Raw genomic sequence first — 19,009 nt, forward strand, 5'->3', positions numbered from 1 at the left:
TACCCAAATATGTATAAATAGCGCACATTTTAAAAAGCTGTATAAATATTTTGTATTTTTCATCATTAAGAGCATTGAAATTTTAATTAGGCACTTCTAATCAAAAACTTCCTCAAGGTTAAATGGGCTGAGCTAAAAAAAATAAAAACTTTCCGTTCTATACATTGCTTTAATTCAAATGGGGAAGTGTTTTTATTGTTCAAATTCCTGGAATCTAGAAATAAATGTTTTTCATTTAAAATGCTGTATAAATATTTTGTATTTTTCATCATTAAGGGCATTGAAATTTTAATTAGGCACTTCTTATCAAAAATTTACTCAAGTTTAATGGGCTGAGCTAAAGAAAATAAAAAATTTCCGTCCTATACATTGCTTTAATACAAATGCGGAAATGTTTTTTTTTTTTTTAAATAATGTTTATTTATTTAATATTCATGAGCTTAGATACTAAAATAAACAATAGTTTCAGTTGTCTTGTTTAATATAGTTATACAATGACTCTAGACGTGTTCTCATGTACTTGACGGTCTTCATATTGATATAATATAACATTTTATTAATTTATACAATTTAAATGTTACTGCTTTAACTTGAAGCTTTTTATGTCATTTATAATTATATTGCAAAGAAAAAACATGTAAAAACAATGCCTGATTAGCTATTTATGGGAAAAGATAAAATGATAATGCGGAAATGTTTATATTGTTCAAATTCCCGGAATCTAGAAATAAATGTTTTTGTTTTAAAATGCTGTAAGAGTTTTTATTGTTCACATTCCTGGAATCTAAAGGGAAAGGTTTTTGCTTATTTTTTATTCGCACGAGCCATATATGTACCAATAACGGCCGTTTAAAAAAGCTGTATAAATATTTCGTATTTTCCATCATTAAGGGCAATGAAATTTTAATTAGGCACTTCTAATCAAAAATTTATTCAAGGTTAAATGGGCTGACTTAAAAAAAAATATAAACTTTCCGTTCTATACATTGCTTTAATTCAAATGCAGGAGTGTTTTTATTGTTCAAATTCGTGTAATCTAGAAATAAATATTTTTGCTTTAAAATGTTGGGAGTGTTTGTTCACATTCCTGGAATCCAAAAGGAAATGTTGTTTAAAGAATATAAAAACGTACAAAGTTCTCAAAAGATCTAATAATAGCATTAACCTCAGGAGTTATGCGAGTGGCAAGAGTCGAAAAAATCCAAAAAAAAAAGCAAATAAGAAATTCTTCATAAATATCATGGCCATCGGTGGGCACCAATACATTTACACAGTTACCAAATTGAGAATGTGTTTTAGTAAACACGAACGCGTAGCGAACACGAAAGCAAAATCAATTATTTATTTAGTTTGATGTCAATGCTTGAACGGTGAGCACGTGTCACACGCATTCTTTGGTACTCTGTTTTAAGCGCGCGTGCGACACTTCCTTACTGTTGGACCATCAAAATCAAACTAAAAGAGCTGTCGTTGATTTTGACGAAGTGGCCGTTGTGCTCTCGTTTATCGTATACATATTTGGTCGCCTAGCAGGTGCTAAATTCACGCCCACCCCGGATCATGACGATCCAATATGGGTTGGCCATCATCGCATACGATCAGACAAAATATTGCTGGAAAAATATGAAAAATGGTATAAGAAACATTTTTGCATCCACTGTACCCATTGGGTTAACCACTTATCACTATATAACTACTTCTTGCTCTAACAGCAACTGAATTTACCCAATCCACTCTATATCACACACTTAGAGATCCCGTTTTTTATTCTATACGTTTTAATTTTAATAACAATGCAAAAGCTTTGTTTAATAGAAATAGCCAAGGTAAGGAAAACTAAACAATTAATATCCACTATTTTTTTTGAGAAATATAAATATTAGTTTGACTTGATTCATCTAGGATAACCTCACCTTTTAGAGAGGTCATAAGGTAGATATTAGAAATACATATAGGGCCCTGCAGAATATAAAATACCAATAGAAAAAATAATTTTATTATGACCTGTAGAATAGGAAAAATAATTTTATTAATACTCCATAAGATAGGAAAAAAAACAATAGATAATAATTTTACCCTAATACCCTATAAGATAGAAAAAATTGATAAAAATAATAATTTTACTATAATTCCCTTTAGAGTAATAAATATCTATGAAAACAATAATTTTACATTAATTCCCTATAAGGCAGAAAAGATCGATAAAAATAATAATGTTACTATAATTCCATTTAGAGTAGTAAAGCTTGATAAAAGCAATGTAGAAAATAGAAACATAGAAAACATAAATCAAAATAATAATTATAAGAAATTTGTAATACATAAAAATAGACTTAAACTCATAGAATAAGAGCACTTTAATTTTATAAACACAAAGAAAATGTTTATTGTATTCAAAAGAAAAATACAATAATAAAACAAAACAAAAGAGAAAACCAAATGTAAACTATTCTTTGGAAATCAAGCTAAATGTCATAAAATACTGACAAAAAAAAAACCTCAACAAGCAAAGTAAGCACAAACGGATTAAAATCAATGGCCTAACTTGAGTAGCCATAGATAATTCGTGTACAAAATTATATATGTCTACTATTTCAAAGGCGGATGGTGTAGCATTCACTCATTAAGTTATTCATTCATTTGTACAAACATATATTTCGACCTGTTTTGGAATGTCTTAAAATACATTGACTCTTACATACATATTAATACATTTGTACATTCATATATTTTTGCTCGCTTTGGTATGGCCTGAGATGCAATTGACACATTTATTCATTTGTACAAACAAATTGTATAATTTGGCACTATATGGGGTAGGGTGCACTAGAGAAGCCCTTCACTTCAATAAATAAACGCGCAAACACTTTAGGTTTAAATATAAATTACAAACTTTATTATAAATTATTTATTTTTTCAATTGACACTTTTAACTTTGAGTCGATTATAATTCTTTAGTTTAGCGGCGTGATTAGTTAGGTTGATGGCGAATAACTAACTTTACAACGGCCCAGCACATTCCACTGGACCGTTTACTTCTTTTGCTGAGAGCATACATATGTATGTGGGTATACATAGATATGTGTACGCTAAACAGTAATTATGTTTCTTATTTACAGGGTTCTTCAAACAGGTAAATATACATGGTATTCCAAAAAGGGTGAGTATAGAATAAAGGTAAGTAATTTTAAGCAAATATTTCATATAGGTAAATATTTCAAAGGTAAGTAAAAGGTAAATATTTATAATGTAAGTATTAGAAATTAATTCATTTCAGTATAATTATAATTTTTCTTTTCAGATAATATGTATGTATTATATATATAAATTTATTTTAATCCTCAAACTCTATAAGGTTATCGCTCATGTCTTCAACATGCCGGCGGGCCTGGGGCGAGGTGATCTGCATGAGATCCTGCAGCTCCTCCAGCGTTTCCTTGGCTTGATTGAATAAGCCGCGAAGGCGCCTTTGGAGGATAGGACGACGTGGTTGGCGCGGCTTCTCTACACGTCTGCGCTGGGACTGAGTAGTGGACTTCGGCCTGGTTGCCGTGCTAGTTCGCTGTTTCTGATTCCTCGGAGGTCGATTTGTTTCGCGGTCATGATTTGGCGAGCGTTTTGATAGAGCGCGGGGGGGCCTGTGAAGCAGAGTATGGTGTGCTAGCCCGCAGCGACGACAACTTGTTGGAGAGTCACAGGCGCCCGTTACATGTGAGGTGGCTAAACAATTTATGCAGTAACGGTGCGCCTTTGCGGATTCATAGCGCTCGTCTGGAGTCATAGCCAGAAAAGCGCGGCAAAATCGAAGTGAGTGAATGCGGCAGCAGAGGCGGCACTTCCGATAATCCTTGGATCTGGAAAGAAACGTCGAAACCTTATTAGAAGGGGGTATGTGTGATGAGGAGAGATTACATTCGGGTATCATGAGGGGTCCTATAAAAACTGAGGAATACGATTAGGCGGGGGGTAACAGACAGAGTTTCGTTATGTTGCGAGTGACAGTTCCGCCCTCGGTTCGGATATCTACTACGCGAACACTTTGATCACGAGCAGTATAAAGTTTTGTGATTCGGCCTAACCGCCATTCGTTGGGTGGTAAGAGATCGTCTTTAATGACGACGAGGTCACCTTCCTTAACGTTGGCTTCTTGGCGTTGCCATTTGTATCGCTTGTGGAGTTCCTGGAGGTATTCGGTTTTCCAGCGTTTGCTGAATTGGTGATGCAGTACCTTTAGCTTTTGCCATTTGTTCACTAAAGAGAGGTTCTCACAGTTAGGCTCAGGAATAGACAGAAGGGGAGCACCGCGTATAAAATGACCTGGAGTTAAAGCTTTTAGATCGTCGGGGTCTTGTGACATTGGTGAAAGCGGTCTGGAGTTGAGGACCGCTTCTATGCGAATGAGGAGAGTGTTGAACTCCTCAAAGGTAAACTTCTGGTTTCCGGCAACCTTGGTTAAGTGAATTTTAAAGCTTCTCACTGCTGCTTCCCACAATCCTCCCATGTGGGGGGCGTACGGAGGGATAAACTGCCATGAGAGTCCGTGGAGAGCATATTTGCTTACGATGTCTTCGGCAGCTTCCTGGAGAAATGTGGTAAACTCGCGTTGCAGGCTGCGTTGGGCTCCTACAAATGTTTTACCATTATCGGACATAATCTTTGAGGGGATGCCTCGACGGCCCACAAAACGGGCGAATGCTGCTTTGAAAGCTTCAGTGGTGAGGTCTGAGCAGACTTCGAGATGTATGGCTTTGGTGGAAAAGCATACGAAAACGCAGACGTATGCTTTGGCGTATGATGCACGTCGGAGAGTTGACGTTTTGACGAGGAAAGGCCCTGCAAAATCTACTCCAGTGGTATGAAAGGGCAGTGAGTAAGTTACGCGCTCTGGTGGTAGAGCGGCCATCACTTGAGATTTCATTTTTTGCTTATAGATAGTGCATTTCTTGCACTGAAATATGCATTTTTTCACCCTTTGTTTCAGGCGGGGAATATAATATTCTTGTTGGACCATGCGGATCATAACTTGTGCATCGGCATGGAGTAAGGTTGCATGGAGGAAGTCCAAAAGGAGAGCGCAGTACCGTGAGTTGTCGGGTATGATTATAGGGTGCTTTTCGTTGTGACTAATGTCTGCATAGGCGAGGCGTCCATTTACGCGTAATAGTCCCATTTCGTCCAAGACCGGGTTGAGCGGGAGCAACGCACTTCCTTTTCCGAGAGACTTTGCGGCTTTGAGGTCTGCAATCACTTTTCCATACTGGTTTTTCTGAGCGTTCGCAATGAGCTGCACCTTTGCATGACGAATCTCTTCTTGGGTGAGATGAATTGTGGAGGGTATCAGCTGTTTCCTGGACTTCGAGACAAATCGGCGAATGTAAGCGAGGACTCTCAATGCTCGAGCAAATGACGAAAACCGGTCCAGAAAGTCATGATTTTCCAGTGAGTGCAGGGCTTTTATCCGTCGTTGTTCTGGGGGTGAGTCATTATGATGGCTATCTTTCGGCCAGTCAGGAAGGGAGTGTACGAGCCACCTTGGGCCGTTCCACCAGAGTGAACAGTCGACCAAGTCCTGGGGTCGACATCCCCGAGTGCCCATATCGGCTGGATTTTCTCCACTGGGTACATGTCGCCACGTTGCGTTACTGACATTGTCGAGTATCTGGGATACGCGGTTTGCTACATAGGTTTTCCATGTATGTGGTGGCTTTTCGAGCCAAGCCAGCACTATGGAGGAGTCTGTCCACAGAGTCAAGTTGCTCCCTGTGAGTTTAAGCGAAGTTCGAATATGCTTTACTAATTTTGAGAGTAGTAACGCTCCGCAGAGCTCTAATCGGGGAAGGCTCACTGTTTGTAGGGGTGCAACTTTACTTTTTGCTACGAGTAAGTGAGAGGATATAGAGTTATCGCTGTGTTGAACTCTTAAGTAGACGCAGGCACAATATGCCTTTTCAGAGGCGTCGGAGAAACCATGTATCTGAGTGGGCACGTTGGGGGTGAATTGAACCCAACGTGGAATTTTTATATCTCCAATTGCTGAGAGGTCTTCCGTAAAGGATTTCCATTTGAGAAGTGAACCGGGTTTGATGTGCTCATCCCAATCCGTTCCTTCCATCCAGAGCTGTTGCAGGAGAGTTTTTGCTACTATCATTATAGGCGATAGCCATCCTGCCGGGTCGAAAAGTTTCGCGACGGACGAGAGAATATATCGCTTGGTTGCCGAGTGTGCGTCTGATATGGGGTTGTAAGAATAAGAGAAGGAGTCTTCGAGTGCGTTCCAGCGTACTCCAAGAGTTTTTGTGGAGCTTGAGTCGTGGAATTTTAGAAAGTCCGCATCGAGAAGATCAGATTCGGGGATTGATTCCAATATTTCTGGGTGGTTCGCTGTCATTTTTTTGAGTGGGAAGCCTGCTGACTTTAGTGCTTCGATCAACTGAGTCATGGTTTCGCGAATGGACTGTATGTTATGTCCGCCTGAGAGAATATCATCCACGTAGGTCTCTCGCAGGAGAACGTTGGTAGCGAGGGGGAGTTCGGCTTTGCAGTCTTCTGCGAGCTGCTGCAGGGTGCGAATCGCCAAGTAGGGAGCACAGTTAACACCGAAGGTTACTGTTTTTAATTTAAAATCTTCTACTTGGCCTTGAGGAAATTGACGAAAGAGTATTCGTTGGAAGTCTTGATCTTCCTTGTGGACATATATTTGCCGATACATCTTCTCAATGTCGCCGTTAAATACATATTTGTAGAGTCGCCAGTTGAGTATAACGACCATTAAATCATTTTGTAAAACGGGACCTGTATGAAGCACGTCGTTGAGTGAGATGCCGGAGTGAGATCGTTTGGATGCATTGAAAACTACTCGGACTTTAGTAGTTTTACTATCGGGTTTGAGTACGGCATGATGTGGTAAGTAAAACGAGAAATACTTTCCATCACGTATAATTTCCCGAGGGGTTGTGGGCTCCATATGATCTAGGGTTAAGTATTCCGCTAAGACGTTGGAGTAGGTCGTTCGAAGCTCTGGTTTTTTCTCAATGCTTCGTTCTACGCTGAGGTATTGTTGCTGAGCAGCGGGTCTAGAGTGCCCTAAAGCTATTGAGTTGGGAAACGAGTCTTTAAATGGGAGTTTTACTACGTAGCGGCCATCATTTCTTCGGATTGTGGTACTTTTGTAGAGCTCTTCGCATATTAGATCATCGTCTTTGAGAGAGGAAGCCGATGGCACTTCTTCTTGTTCCCAAAACCTTTTGAGTAGGTCTTCGAGGAACTCCTTTTGCGTTTCAACTACTTGAGTTGAGAATGTTGAGATCTGTTCCTTAAGTGGCCCGCTTAATATCCACCCGAAGATTGTGTTCTGGGCTATTAAACTTCCAGCTACATTGGTTTTGAGGCCCGGAATCAGTATTTGAGGGAGTATGTCGCTACCTAGTACCATATCTATCTTGGCAGGCGCGAAACAGTTGGGGTCTGCTAGAGAGAGTGTTGAGTACTCTTTGAGGTCTATATAAGAGACTTTAAACGTTGGCAAGAATTGCGTCAGTTGAGGGAGTATGATCGCATTAGTTGCGATTTTAATATTGAGATCTGGAGAACATATGGTGATTGAGCACACCTTATCTGCTTTCTGGACTGTTCGTCCGCCCATTCCCAATATTTCGTAATTGGTCTTTTGAACGGGTAGACCAAGTAGCTTTTGTATTCTAGAGGTTACAAAAGTTTTTTGGGATCCTTGGTCCAGAAGAGCACGAATATTAAAGGTTTCTCCTTTGTGTAACACGGGAATGTTTGCTGTAGGGAGCAAGGTTCGCTCTCTACTACTAGAGAAGTGTGAGAGTACGTTCTTCGTGCTGTTTTGAGGAGCTAGCTCAGAGTTCATCGATGCCGCTTGTTGAGAGGTACAAGGCTTTTCTTCATCGATGGTCACGTGAGATGTGACGAGATTTTTCTTCGGTTTTGAGCTGTTTTGCGTTTGGTTGTTGGCTGAGTAGTGTAGGAGGGAGTGGTGTCGCTTTTGGCAGTAAACGCAAGTGAAACTGCTTCCGCATTGTCTTTCTGAGTGGGAGTAAGCCAAACAGTTCTGGCAATACCTGTTTTCCCTTACGAATTTGTTTCTATCTTGAACTGAGAGCTCTTTAAATTTGACACAATTCATCAGCGAGTGATTACTGTTGCACAATTTGCACGAAGCCTGCCTTTTTGGGTCAGTGTGCAATGAGTGTGTCTTGTTCCTTGAGTGGAACGAGTTATTAGTAGGAGTAGAAGACCGCGGGGTGAAATTCGATTGATTAGGCTTTGGTTTGTTAGGCCTATATGTGGTTAGGCGTTCAACCACCTCATACCGAGTAGTCAGAAACTGGTCCAATTCGGACCAAAGAGGTAACTCCTTACGAGAGTTGAGGGATTGCTCCCATAAAGCTAGGGTTTCGTCTGGCAATTTGGAGGAGCAGAGATATACTAGCATCGGGTCCCAATTAGCTGTGGATACTCCGTTTGCCTGAAGGGTTGAGAGGCAATTATTGATTGTGGTTTGCACATATTGTATGCGTTCACCATTTTCGCTGGTTACGGGTTGGATATTAAAGAGGGTTTTGAGCTGGTTGTCGACGAGAATTCTGCGGTTTTCATATCGATGCTTTAATGCATTCCACGCAAGCTCAAAACTTTGGTCATTAAGCGGGTAATTTTTAATAAGGAGGGCTGCTTTACCTCGGGTTTTTTGCCTCAAATGGTAAAGTTTTTGAGCAGGAGAGAGTTTGGGGTGACTAATGTACACTGCAGTGAACATGTCCCTAAAGGATGGCCAGTCTTCATATCCTCCGTAGAAGACCTCTGTGTCACATGCAGGTACCTTTAAATAATTGGGTTGATTAGAAGGGGGGAGCGTTGCTAGCGGAGTCGGATCGGTTCTGCTAGCTTCTTCTGGGGCTGGCCTAATACTACTGAGGATCTCATTTATCCGTAGTCTCGTATTTAATCCTGAATCGTTGATGTGGTCGTATCTTTCCTCACTCGATTTCCTTATTGTCTCTTCAATGTTGCTCATCTGAAGGTTTTCATTCGCCATGTCCACCAAAGCCATGTGTTTGTTTAGTTGCTCCAGATAGGTCTTGAGGCCAGCTTCCGAGTGGTCAGTTTCCGCAATGTTCCACCACTTGTCGCAAAATTTCTCTAATCTTGTGGCTTCAAACATGAATTTTTTATTAAAGATTGCTGCTTCCTCTTCGTCACTCTGAGATTTCGCTCTTGTTTTCTTTGGTGCTTGGGGTAGAAGGGATTGTGGTTTTTCTTCACCTGTGCCGCCCATTGTGAATTTAATTCAATAGGAAGAAGTTGATTTAGGGGTTCTAAAATTGTATCAAAAGTTTCAGGGTGATTTGAGTTCTTTTGACCCACTGTATTTTGAGTTGTTTTTTATAAGTTGAGGGCCACTGTACTTTTGACTAGCCGGATTTGCATAAACAAGTGAGGGTGGGAAATACTTGTCTTAGCGCATCTAAGTCCAAGTATGTTTATGTGCATACAAATATATATATTCAGCGAACAGAAATAAATAGTGTTGGGCGGAGTTAATTTGCAAATTACCTAAATTAAATGGTGTTATAATAAGTACACCTAAAAGGAATTGAGAGAGTCAATAATGCGCTGATTAACTTTGAATGTTTCAGGGACCGAAACAGCATTAAATATTTTGCAGTTTTAAGGCGGAGTTTGCCTTTTGATTTGGGACGAATACATATGTGTATATATGTAACTTTTGTACTTTTGTAAGTCGCAACCAATATCTAAAGTAATTTATTCTAGGAGAGCAAATTTGTTGTGGTGGCTGTGAGAAACGGTATACGGTAAAATTTTAAGGGGAAATTCTAGTATAAGACCCGACAAATCTTACAGCGGATTGGTATATAAGTAAATATGTGATATGGGTATGAGTATATATGGATATATGTAAGAATCACAAATTTGATAGTATTACCAATATACCTATGTATATATAAGAAGAGCTTAGCGGAATTTTATTAAATGAGAGAGATTTGCGCAAAGCGGTGTTTTGTACGGATTCTTTCCAAGATCCTGTCAACTTTACCGTAGATGAGTGCGATTATTTGCTTAGGGGAATTCCGCTGCACTTATATATGCATATGTTTTGGGCAAGGTGTACTTACTTTGGCATATTTGCTTTTACCACCTGATTTTTCTGTTGCTGGATTGTTGTTGTTGTTGTCGCTCGGTGTCGCTGATGCTGTTGCGCTAGCGGCAGTACTGCTTCGTTGTTGTTGCGTCGGTTTTGCTGCCGGGTACCACTTTTGCAGGTCTACTGCTCGTGGTTTAAAAATTAAAAACTTTGTGGATGCGTTTCCAAACCACTTTGAAAATCGTTTTTTTTTTGTAAATTATGTCTAATTTGGTTTTATTTTTATTTTTTTCAACAAGCGCTCCACGTTTTTTTTTTTTTATTATAAAAATTCTTTTATTTTCCTACGTTCTTTCCTTTTTTAATATTTTCAAACTTTTGTTTTTCTTCCTGTTTTTCGACAACTTTTTCTATATAATATCTCTTCTTTTTCTTTTTAATAATTTCTAGGTTTTTATTCCTTTTTTATTTTCACCGTCTTTTTTTCAGAACTTGGCCACTGTAGCTTCACCGTTTGCGTTCTTCACTTCACCTCACTCACTTTCTCAGTAAAATTGGATGCACTTTTGTTGCTTTTACTTTTTCTGTACTTGTATATTTGTATTCTTTAATATTTCTCACTTAATTTGTATTTTTATTTTATTTCTAATAATTTTTAATATAATGTATATATCGTAGGTATTTTGAAACTTTTGTTTGTCTTTCTATGTTTTCAGCACTTGTAATGTATTTTTTAAGTATTTTAAAAATTTTGTTTCTTTTTATATTTTCAGCACTTTGTATTAGATTAATATGTTAGCGCGTCGCGTCTACCGGTTTTTAGTGTTTTAATATATTGTTTTCAATGTAATTAATATTTAATTATTATTTTCACTATTTCCTAGGTCGCTAGTTCACTGTATGGTACCAAAGGACCATGTATAATTTGGCACTATATGGGGTAGGGTGCACTAGAGAAGCCCTTCACTTCAATAAATAAACGCGCAAACACTTTAGGTTTAAATAGAAATTACAAACTTTATTATAAATTATTTATTTTTTCAATTGACACTTTTAACTTTGAGTCGATTATAATTCTTTAGTTTAGCGGCGTGATTAGTTAGGTTGATGGCGAATAACTAACTTTACAACGGCCCAGCACATTCCACTGGACCGTTTACTTCTTTTGCTGAGAGCATACATATGTATGTGGGTATACATAGATATGTGTACGCTAAACAGTAATTATGTTTCTTATTTACAGGGTTCTTCAAACAGGTAAATATACATGGTATTCCAAAAAGGGTGAGTATAGAATAAAGGTAAGTAATTTTAAGCAAATATTTCATATAGGTAAATATTTCAAAGGTAAGTAAAAGGTAAATATTTATAATGTAAGTATTAGAAATTAATTCATTTCAGTATAATTATAATTTTTCTTTTCAGATAATATGTATGTATTATATATATAAATTTATTTTAATCCTCAAACTCTATAAGGTTATCGCTCATGTCTTCAACACAAATATTTTGTACACCGTGCACCGTGGTAACCTGAACCTTGGTATGCTACTGTTTGGAGCTTGCTCGCGACAAGCCTTTACCTGTAGACAAATTATTAACATGATTCATTTGTGCTTGCGTTGCAGATTCCACAGCTAATTTTATTTATGCTTAGAATGCAGTTCCCAGGGAACTGAATTGAATGCATATGTGTGTTATACTTAGTTTGTAAGTATTAGTGTAAGTAAATATTTTAGCTCATAGAAATTTTGTATTAAAGAAAACAACTTTTGAATAAAGAACTCAATTCAATCTGCTGTCTTTTCAATGGCACTCAATTCTATCTGGTGCCGCTAAATGGGCACTGCGACCTAAATTACGTTATTCTCATTATCCCCAAATATTACAATATGTCTTCTTTGCTTCGAGCTGTGGTGACATATTTGTGATAACATTTCTGTTATGCGTGTCTCCTGTGCTTCCATCTTGGATGCTATACGGTTCTCTTGGGATTCTAGTTGAGATGCCTTATATGTCTTCTGTTCTTCCAGTTGAGATGACATTTCCGACGACATTGATGTTACTCTCGATGTTTGTGCCGATATTGCAGCCAATATAATGTTCAAGTCTGTGCTCGTAACTGTCTGCAATGTTTCGTTTTTCTCTTCAATTTTTGTTGTTGTCTCGTCGACATCGAGATGAACGTTAATTCCTTCTGCTTCCATTGCCTCTCGTAGTCGTGCTTGAAGTACGATTTTAATGCCGCTTGTATTCAATCCACGGTTCTCCAACTCCTTCTTCAGCTGCTGGATCTTCAATTCACTCCACTTTTCCATGTCCAAGTTGTATTCGAAGTCTTCGGAATTTATTCAGCAATTCATCTTCTGACACCAATTGTAACGAATTTACCTTATTTGCAATCTTCTCCTAACGTTCGAATCACTAAACTGTTGAATAAATAATACCACTATTCAATAATGCAAAATGGCCTTTTATTAAAGTACTTTCAAAAATAACACTGATACTACTCGACAGATGGAATGCTTAAATCAAACTGATTGTCGCGCCTCTACTGTTGGTGCTTTTATACTCTGTGCTTTCTCGTTTGCATACTTCTAGGCTCTTCCAGAATTTACTTAGTTACTGCCATATAATTATAACTATAGATATGCGTGTATAGCTCTCATATGCACATGTATTTGTGAGCGACAATTCCACAATTTTAATTGCATACTTTTGGGAGCATCTCAGATATCAGCATGGGTTTGTGCGTTGCTTCTCGCTGCGTGTACGTACATATGTGTAGACATAATGATTGAATTATTGATGTGCAACAAGTCACTGCTTAGCATCGGCTTGGAGATGATAGTATCTCATAAAAAAATAAATACATGTAAGGCGCGATAACCTCCGAAGAGATCTAACGCCGAGCTTTCCAATTTGCATCGTGCTCCTATTGATTTTCCCTACAAATCTGCCGGACGGGACCTACATGTTTTATGCCGACTCCGAACGGCATCTGCAAGGCAGATGAGTTTTCACTGAGAGCTTTTCATGGCAGAAATACACCGGGAGCGCTTGCCAAACACTCCGGGGGGCGACCCCGCTTAGAAAAATTTTCTGCTAATTGAAAAACCTTATTTCTAAAATTTTGATGTTGCTTTGCCCGGTGTGTGAACCCAGGGCATACGGTGTGGTAGGCGGAGCACGCTACCATCACACCACGGTGGCCGCCAGATAGTATCCCATAGTGCTGCTAATATTCGTTACAATATATTATAATAAATATCACCAAGTTTAACGTTTTTATATTGGAAATTGAGGGAGAAAGGGCTAAAAATCTTTCTATCTGAACGATGGGTTGTATGGGATATATACTATATATAGCTCAGATCGAAATGATATTTTCATGAAATCTTCTTTGATATATTAGAATAAATATCACCAAGTTTAATGATTTTATATTGGAAATTAAGGGGGAAATTGCCAATAATCTTTCTATCTAAACGATCGGTTGTATGGGATATATGCTATATATAACTCCGATCAAAGTGATTTTTTCTGAAAATCTTCTATGATATATTAAAATACATATCACAGAGTTTCACGTTTATACTTTCTAAATTAGGGGAGAAATGGCCAAAAATCTTTATATCTGAACGATAGGTTGTATGGGATATAACTATATATAGCTCCGATCAAAGTGATTTTTTCAGTATATCTTCTATGATATATTAGAATATATATCAGCGAGCTTCACGTTTATACTTTCTAAATTGCGGCAGGAATGACCAAAATCGTCTTCTCTGATCGATCGGTTGTATGGGAGATATATGTTATAGTGGTCCGATCCTACCGGATCCGACAAATGTCTAATATAATATAAAAATACATCCTTGTGCCAAATTTCATTGTGATATCTCAAAATTTGAGGGACTAGTTTGCGTTCAAACAGACGGACGGACGAACAGACGGGCATGGCCATATCAACTTAGTTCGTCGCCCTGATCAATCCGGTATATCTTCTATATTTCTCAACGTTATAAACATCGGACCAAAGTTAATATACCATTTCATGTTCATGAAAGGTATAATAAAAACTTGCCGTTCTATACATTGCTTTAATTCAAATGCGGACGTGTTTTTATTGTTCAAATTCCTGGAATCTAGAAGTAAAGGTTTTTACTTATTTTTTATTCACACGACCCAACTATTTTTAAATAGCGCTCATTTTAAAAAGCTGTATAAATATTTTGTATTTTTAATCATTAAGGGCATTCAATTTTAATTAGGCACTTCTAACCAAAATTGTATTAATGTTAAATAGGTTGAATGAAAAAAATAAAAACCTTCCGTTCTATGAAATGCTTTAATTCAAATAAGGAAGTGTTTTTATTGTTCAAATTCCTGGAATGTAGAAGCAAACGTGTTTGCTTATTTTATATTCACACAACCCAACTATGTATAAATAGCGCCCGCAAAATTGATCTTGGTGTAGTTTGTACTTAAAAAGCTGTGAAAATAGTCTTCAACTAATATGAAGTTTTGCAATTATTTCGCTCTCTTGGTTGTCATGGGTAGTCACCTTTTGACTAACACGAATTCAGAATATCGCATAATAGATGGCAGTGATTCGGATGCATGGCTTAGACCTTATTTGGTAGCGATATATTATGAAGACGTATACAGTTGCGTTGGCTCAGTGGTCGCTATGCATATGGTGGTGACAGCTTCACAATGCGCAGGGCCAAATTTAGATAAGGAGTTGTTATCTGTTGTACCTGGTGTAACGCATTTATGTAATATCGAACATTTAGATATTAAAGGTGTGGCTAATATATACACTCCAAATGGCGGCCCAAGTGATGAGGATATTGCTTTGTTTAAATTGAATACACCGTTTGAGTTATCATCAACAGTAGAAACTATAGAATACGGTTGCAAATTCCAAACGAACGATCTAATGCAAGTTAGTGGATGGGGTTGGACAACTGAACCATATGGGAGGACTTCGAATACACTCCAGTCTAAAACATTTTGTTTAAGTTATCATCAGGCTGAATGTTTGAATGAACGAGGAGAGTTGTTGGTACAACCAATGATTTCTGTTGCTGAAGATTTTGGGGCACCGGCCGTTGTGGATGGACACCTTTGTGCGGTGTTCACAAATAATCAGGGTCATTCTAGTCGTTTTGTGGCCATAACATCACGTACTAAACAATATTTAGATTTCTACACACGTCGACGAAGGTAAGATATGTTGATATTCCCATCAGAAGTCGATACGGCGATATTTCTTTTTGTGTTATCTACAAATAAATGTATATAATTACGATTTAAAAAAAATATGTTTTATTGTTTGCATTGAAAGTGTGACAGATTCAAATGCCTTGAATTGTGAGATCAAACTTTATTCTTAGCTTTAAACTTTCATCGTTAATGAATAGACAATGAGATAAACAGAAAATTTCGGAATAAGCACTTTATTGCTCTGGCAAACTGCGTATGAAACAGCTGCTGCAATCAACCGTATGGAAATCAAAGTATTCTGTTATTGACGTCATAGCACAACGCCTTAGTGATAACCATACCGAAGCTAAGCAATTTGTTTTTGGTTGAGTACATACATAGCTGAGCCTAGCCTAGCAGTTCAGCAATAATTAATTAATTTCTTTCAAAAGTTAATAAATTGCTTGAAATTGAGGCACATATCAAAATATGTTTCGAATATTTACTGTTTTTTAAATTTTGTTATGAAGAAAAAACTTTGAAAAGCTGGAGCAGTATCGTTCCCAACGATCGATGTAGCAGGTTTTATGTACCCGAGCGACTCGGGATTTTTACAGATCAAGGGGTGTCATTTCAGCATAATCCCATTAAACACGAATCGAAAATGATTTTGATTCAAAGGATCAATAAAAATATCGTTAGCTTAATGTGAAAATGTGCTAAGTCACTTTTTAGGAATTTTACAGGAGACGAAAAAACTGAATAATTTTTAAAATAACCCTTTTTTCAAAACTGTGAATGAGTATACTTTAGTTGCAATACTTTTGAGTGTAGAAGCTTTAAAATAGATAAATAAAAATCATGTATGCTAACGCAGCAGCTATTTTATGACTTAGCACAATTTCCTCACTCAAAATAAATTTTTTCTCCTGACTTAGCACTTTTTACTCAATATGTTTCCCCATCACTCCTCCCTTTTAATGAATGAAATATAACAATAAAACTATATATTTATCAAAAAATACTATTAGTTGTCAAACTATTTCTAACTATTTGCGGCCGCCGTGGTGTGATGGTAGCGTGCTCCGCCTACCACACCGAATGCCCTGGGTTCACACCTCGAGCAAAGCAACATAATAATTTTAGAAATAAGGGTTTTCAATTAGAAGAAAATTGTTGTAAGCGGTGTCGCCCCTCGGCAGTGTTTGGCAAGCACTCCGAGTGTATTTCTGCCATGAAAAGCTCTCAGTGAAAACTCATCTGCCTCGCAGATGCCATTCGGAGTCAGCATAAAACAAGTAGGTCCCGTCCCGCCAATTTGTAGGAAAAATTAAAAAAAGGAACACGGCGTAAATTGGAAGAGAAGCTTGGCCTAAAATCTCTTCGGAGGTTATCGCACCTTACATTTATTTATATAGTTTATTTCTAACGGTTCTGATCTGGATTCTTTTGCCGGATGCTGCGCAGACAATAACTTAAATTCAAACAAATGCTGTGTTGTGTCTTATTCAAAAAAACAACTGCCACATACTTTATCTACAAACTAAATACTAAATCTCTTAATCGTTGTCAAGAGAGTAAAGACTTGAGTCTAATTTTTAACTCCAAACTCTCTTTTTTTGTACCATTGACTTCGTTGTTTCAAAATTTGTTGCAATGTTTGGGTTCAGTAGACATAACACCAGTGACATAACACCTGTGACGTTGAAGGTACTTTATATATCCTTGGTCAGAAGTCGTCTTGAATATTGCTCAATAATATGGAATCCTTTCTATGAATTTAACTCCTATAAAATTAAAAAAGTTCCAAAATTTTTATCAAAATTGCTTTACGTATGCTTCACTGGCCAGACGGCCTCCCATCATATACAAGCAGTCACAAATTGCTTGGTCTTCAGGCTTTGCATGACAGAAGAACTTTTATCTCACTCATGCTTGCCTATAATGTAATAAACTTTAGCACGAATTGCTCTGATTTATCTACTTTGTTCATTATATATTCCACTGCGTGATCTTCGGCATAATATATTATTTATCGAAATAACTCATAAAACGAATTATGCTATGAATGAACCTACTTATAACAAGGACAATACATATAGCAATAACCAGATTGAAAAACAACAAGGCCGTGGGCGCTGATGGATTGCCTGCGGAGCTATTCAAGTTCGGCGGCGAGGAGTTGGTAAGGCGCATGCAGCAGCTTCTTAGCAAAATATGGCCGGACGAAAGCATGCCCGACGGTTGGAATCTTAGTGTTCTTTGCCCAGTCCACAAGAAGGGGGATACTGCAAAATGCACCAACTATCGTGGAATCAGCCTTCTTAATATCGCATATAAGGTCCTTTCAAGTGTATTGTGCGAAAGATTGAAGCCCACCGTGAACCGGCTGAATGGACCTTATCAGTGCGGCTTCAGACCTGGTAAATCTACCATCGACCAGATTTTCACAATGCGCCAAATCTTGGAAAAAACCCGTGAAAAGAGAATCGACACACATCACCTCTTCGTCGACTTTAAAGCCGCCTTCGACAGCATGAAAAGGAGCTGCCTATATGCCGCTATGTCTGAATTTGGTTTCCCCGCAAAACTTATACGGCTGTGCAAAATGATGTTGAGCAACACCATCAGCTCAGTCAGAATTGGGAAGGACCTCTCCGAGCCGTTCGAAACTAAACGAGGTTTCAGACAGGGTGATCCCCTATCGTGCGATTTCTTTAATTTGATGCTGGAGAAAATTATACTAGCTGCAGAACTTAACCGCACTGGAACAATATACTATAAAAGCGTGCAATTACTGGCATATGCTGATGACATTGATATCATCGGCCTAAACACCCGCGCTGTTAGTTCTGCTTACTCCAAGCTGGAAAAAGAAGCGGTAAAGATGGGTTTGATGGTGAATGAGGACAAAACGAAGTACCTGCTGACATCGAGCAAAGAGTCAGCGCATATGCGCCTTGGCAACCACGCTACTGTTGGCAGCCATAATTTCGAAATAGTAAAAGACGTCGTTTATTTGGGAACCAGCATCAGCACTAGCAACAACATCAGCACTGAAATCCAGCGAAGAATCAATCTTGCCAATAAATGCTACTTTGGACTAGGTAGGCAATTGAAAAGTAAAGTCCTCTCTCGGCGAACGAAAATCATACTCTACAAGTCACTTATCGTGCCCGTCCTGCTATATGGGGCAGAAGCATGGACCATGACAACAGCAGATGCAGCGGCTTTGGGAGTGTTCGAGAGAAAAGTTCTTCGAAAGATTTATGGACCTCTACGCGTTGGCGATGGCGAGTACCGAAGAAGATTTAATGTTGAGCTGTACGAGCTATACGCAGACATCAACATAGTCCAGCGAATTAAAACGCAGCGGCTGCGCTGGCTAGGCCATGTTATGCGAATGAAAGATGATGCTCCTGCCAAGAAAGTGTTTCTATCGGAACCCGCCTATGGAAGCAGAGGTAGAGGGTGGCCCCCACTCCGTTGGAAGGACCAGGTGGAAAACGATTTAAACTCCCTTGGTGTGACCAATTGGCGCCGGTTGGCGGAGCGAAGGAGCGACTGGCGCGCCTTGTTGGACGGCCATAACCGTTTAGACGGTTAAGCGCCAATTAAGTAAGTAAGTAATACATATAGCAAATCGATTCAGTAGTGTTATTAATTTTA

The 19,009-nt window shown here is 38.3% G+C and overlaps 2 protein-coding genes across 4 annotated transcripts in view; one reads left to right on the plus strand and one right to left on the minus strand.

The window, feature by feature from the left end:
* The window catches only part of 5-HT2A (5-hydroxytryptamine receptor 2A), a 300,397-nt gene that overhangs the window by 243,899 nt on the left and 37,489 nt on the right, over positions 1 to 19,009 (plus strand). The window lies entirely within an intron of this gene.
* On the minus strand, positions 2,739 to 11,725 carry LOC137250377 (uncharacterized). Of its 2 annotated transcripts, none has more exons than XR_010952930.1 (2): positions 10,161 to 11,725; positions 2,739 to 3,854 (listed from the first exon to the last, which is right to left on the minus strand). XR_010952930.1 is itself a non-coding variant. In XM_067783041.1 (2 exons), exon 2 carries the CDS (start codon positions 9,299 to 9,301, stop codon positions 3,956 to 3,958), a length of 5,346 nt encoding a protein of 1,781 aa, XP_067639142.1. In that variant the 5' UTR covers positions 9,302 to 9,820; positions 10,161 to 11,711; the 3' UTR covers positions 2,748 to 3,955. The 2 variants fall into 2 exon arrangements, 1 of the variants encoding a protein (XP_067639142.1); XM_067783041.1 differs by having other exon boundaries at positions 2,748 to 9,820; positions 10,161 to 11,711.

The sequence above is a fragment of the Eurosta solidaginis genome, chromosome 1 (assembly GCF_040869045.1).
Source record: "Eurosta solidaginis isolate ZX-2024a chromosome 1, ASM4086904v1, whole genome shotgun sequence".
In the NCBI taxonomy this organism is placed as follows: Eukaryota; Metazoa; Arthropoda; class Insecta; order Diptera; family Tephritidae; genus Eurosta; species Eurosta solidaginis.

Bases quoted from the DNA above. Each gene is read 5' to 3' on its own strand.
- LOC137250377 (XM_067783041.1), bottom strand. From the start codon at position 9,301: ATGGGCGGCACAGGTGAAGAAAAACCACAATCCCTTCTACCCCAAGCA.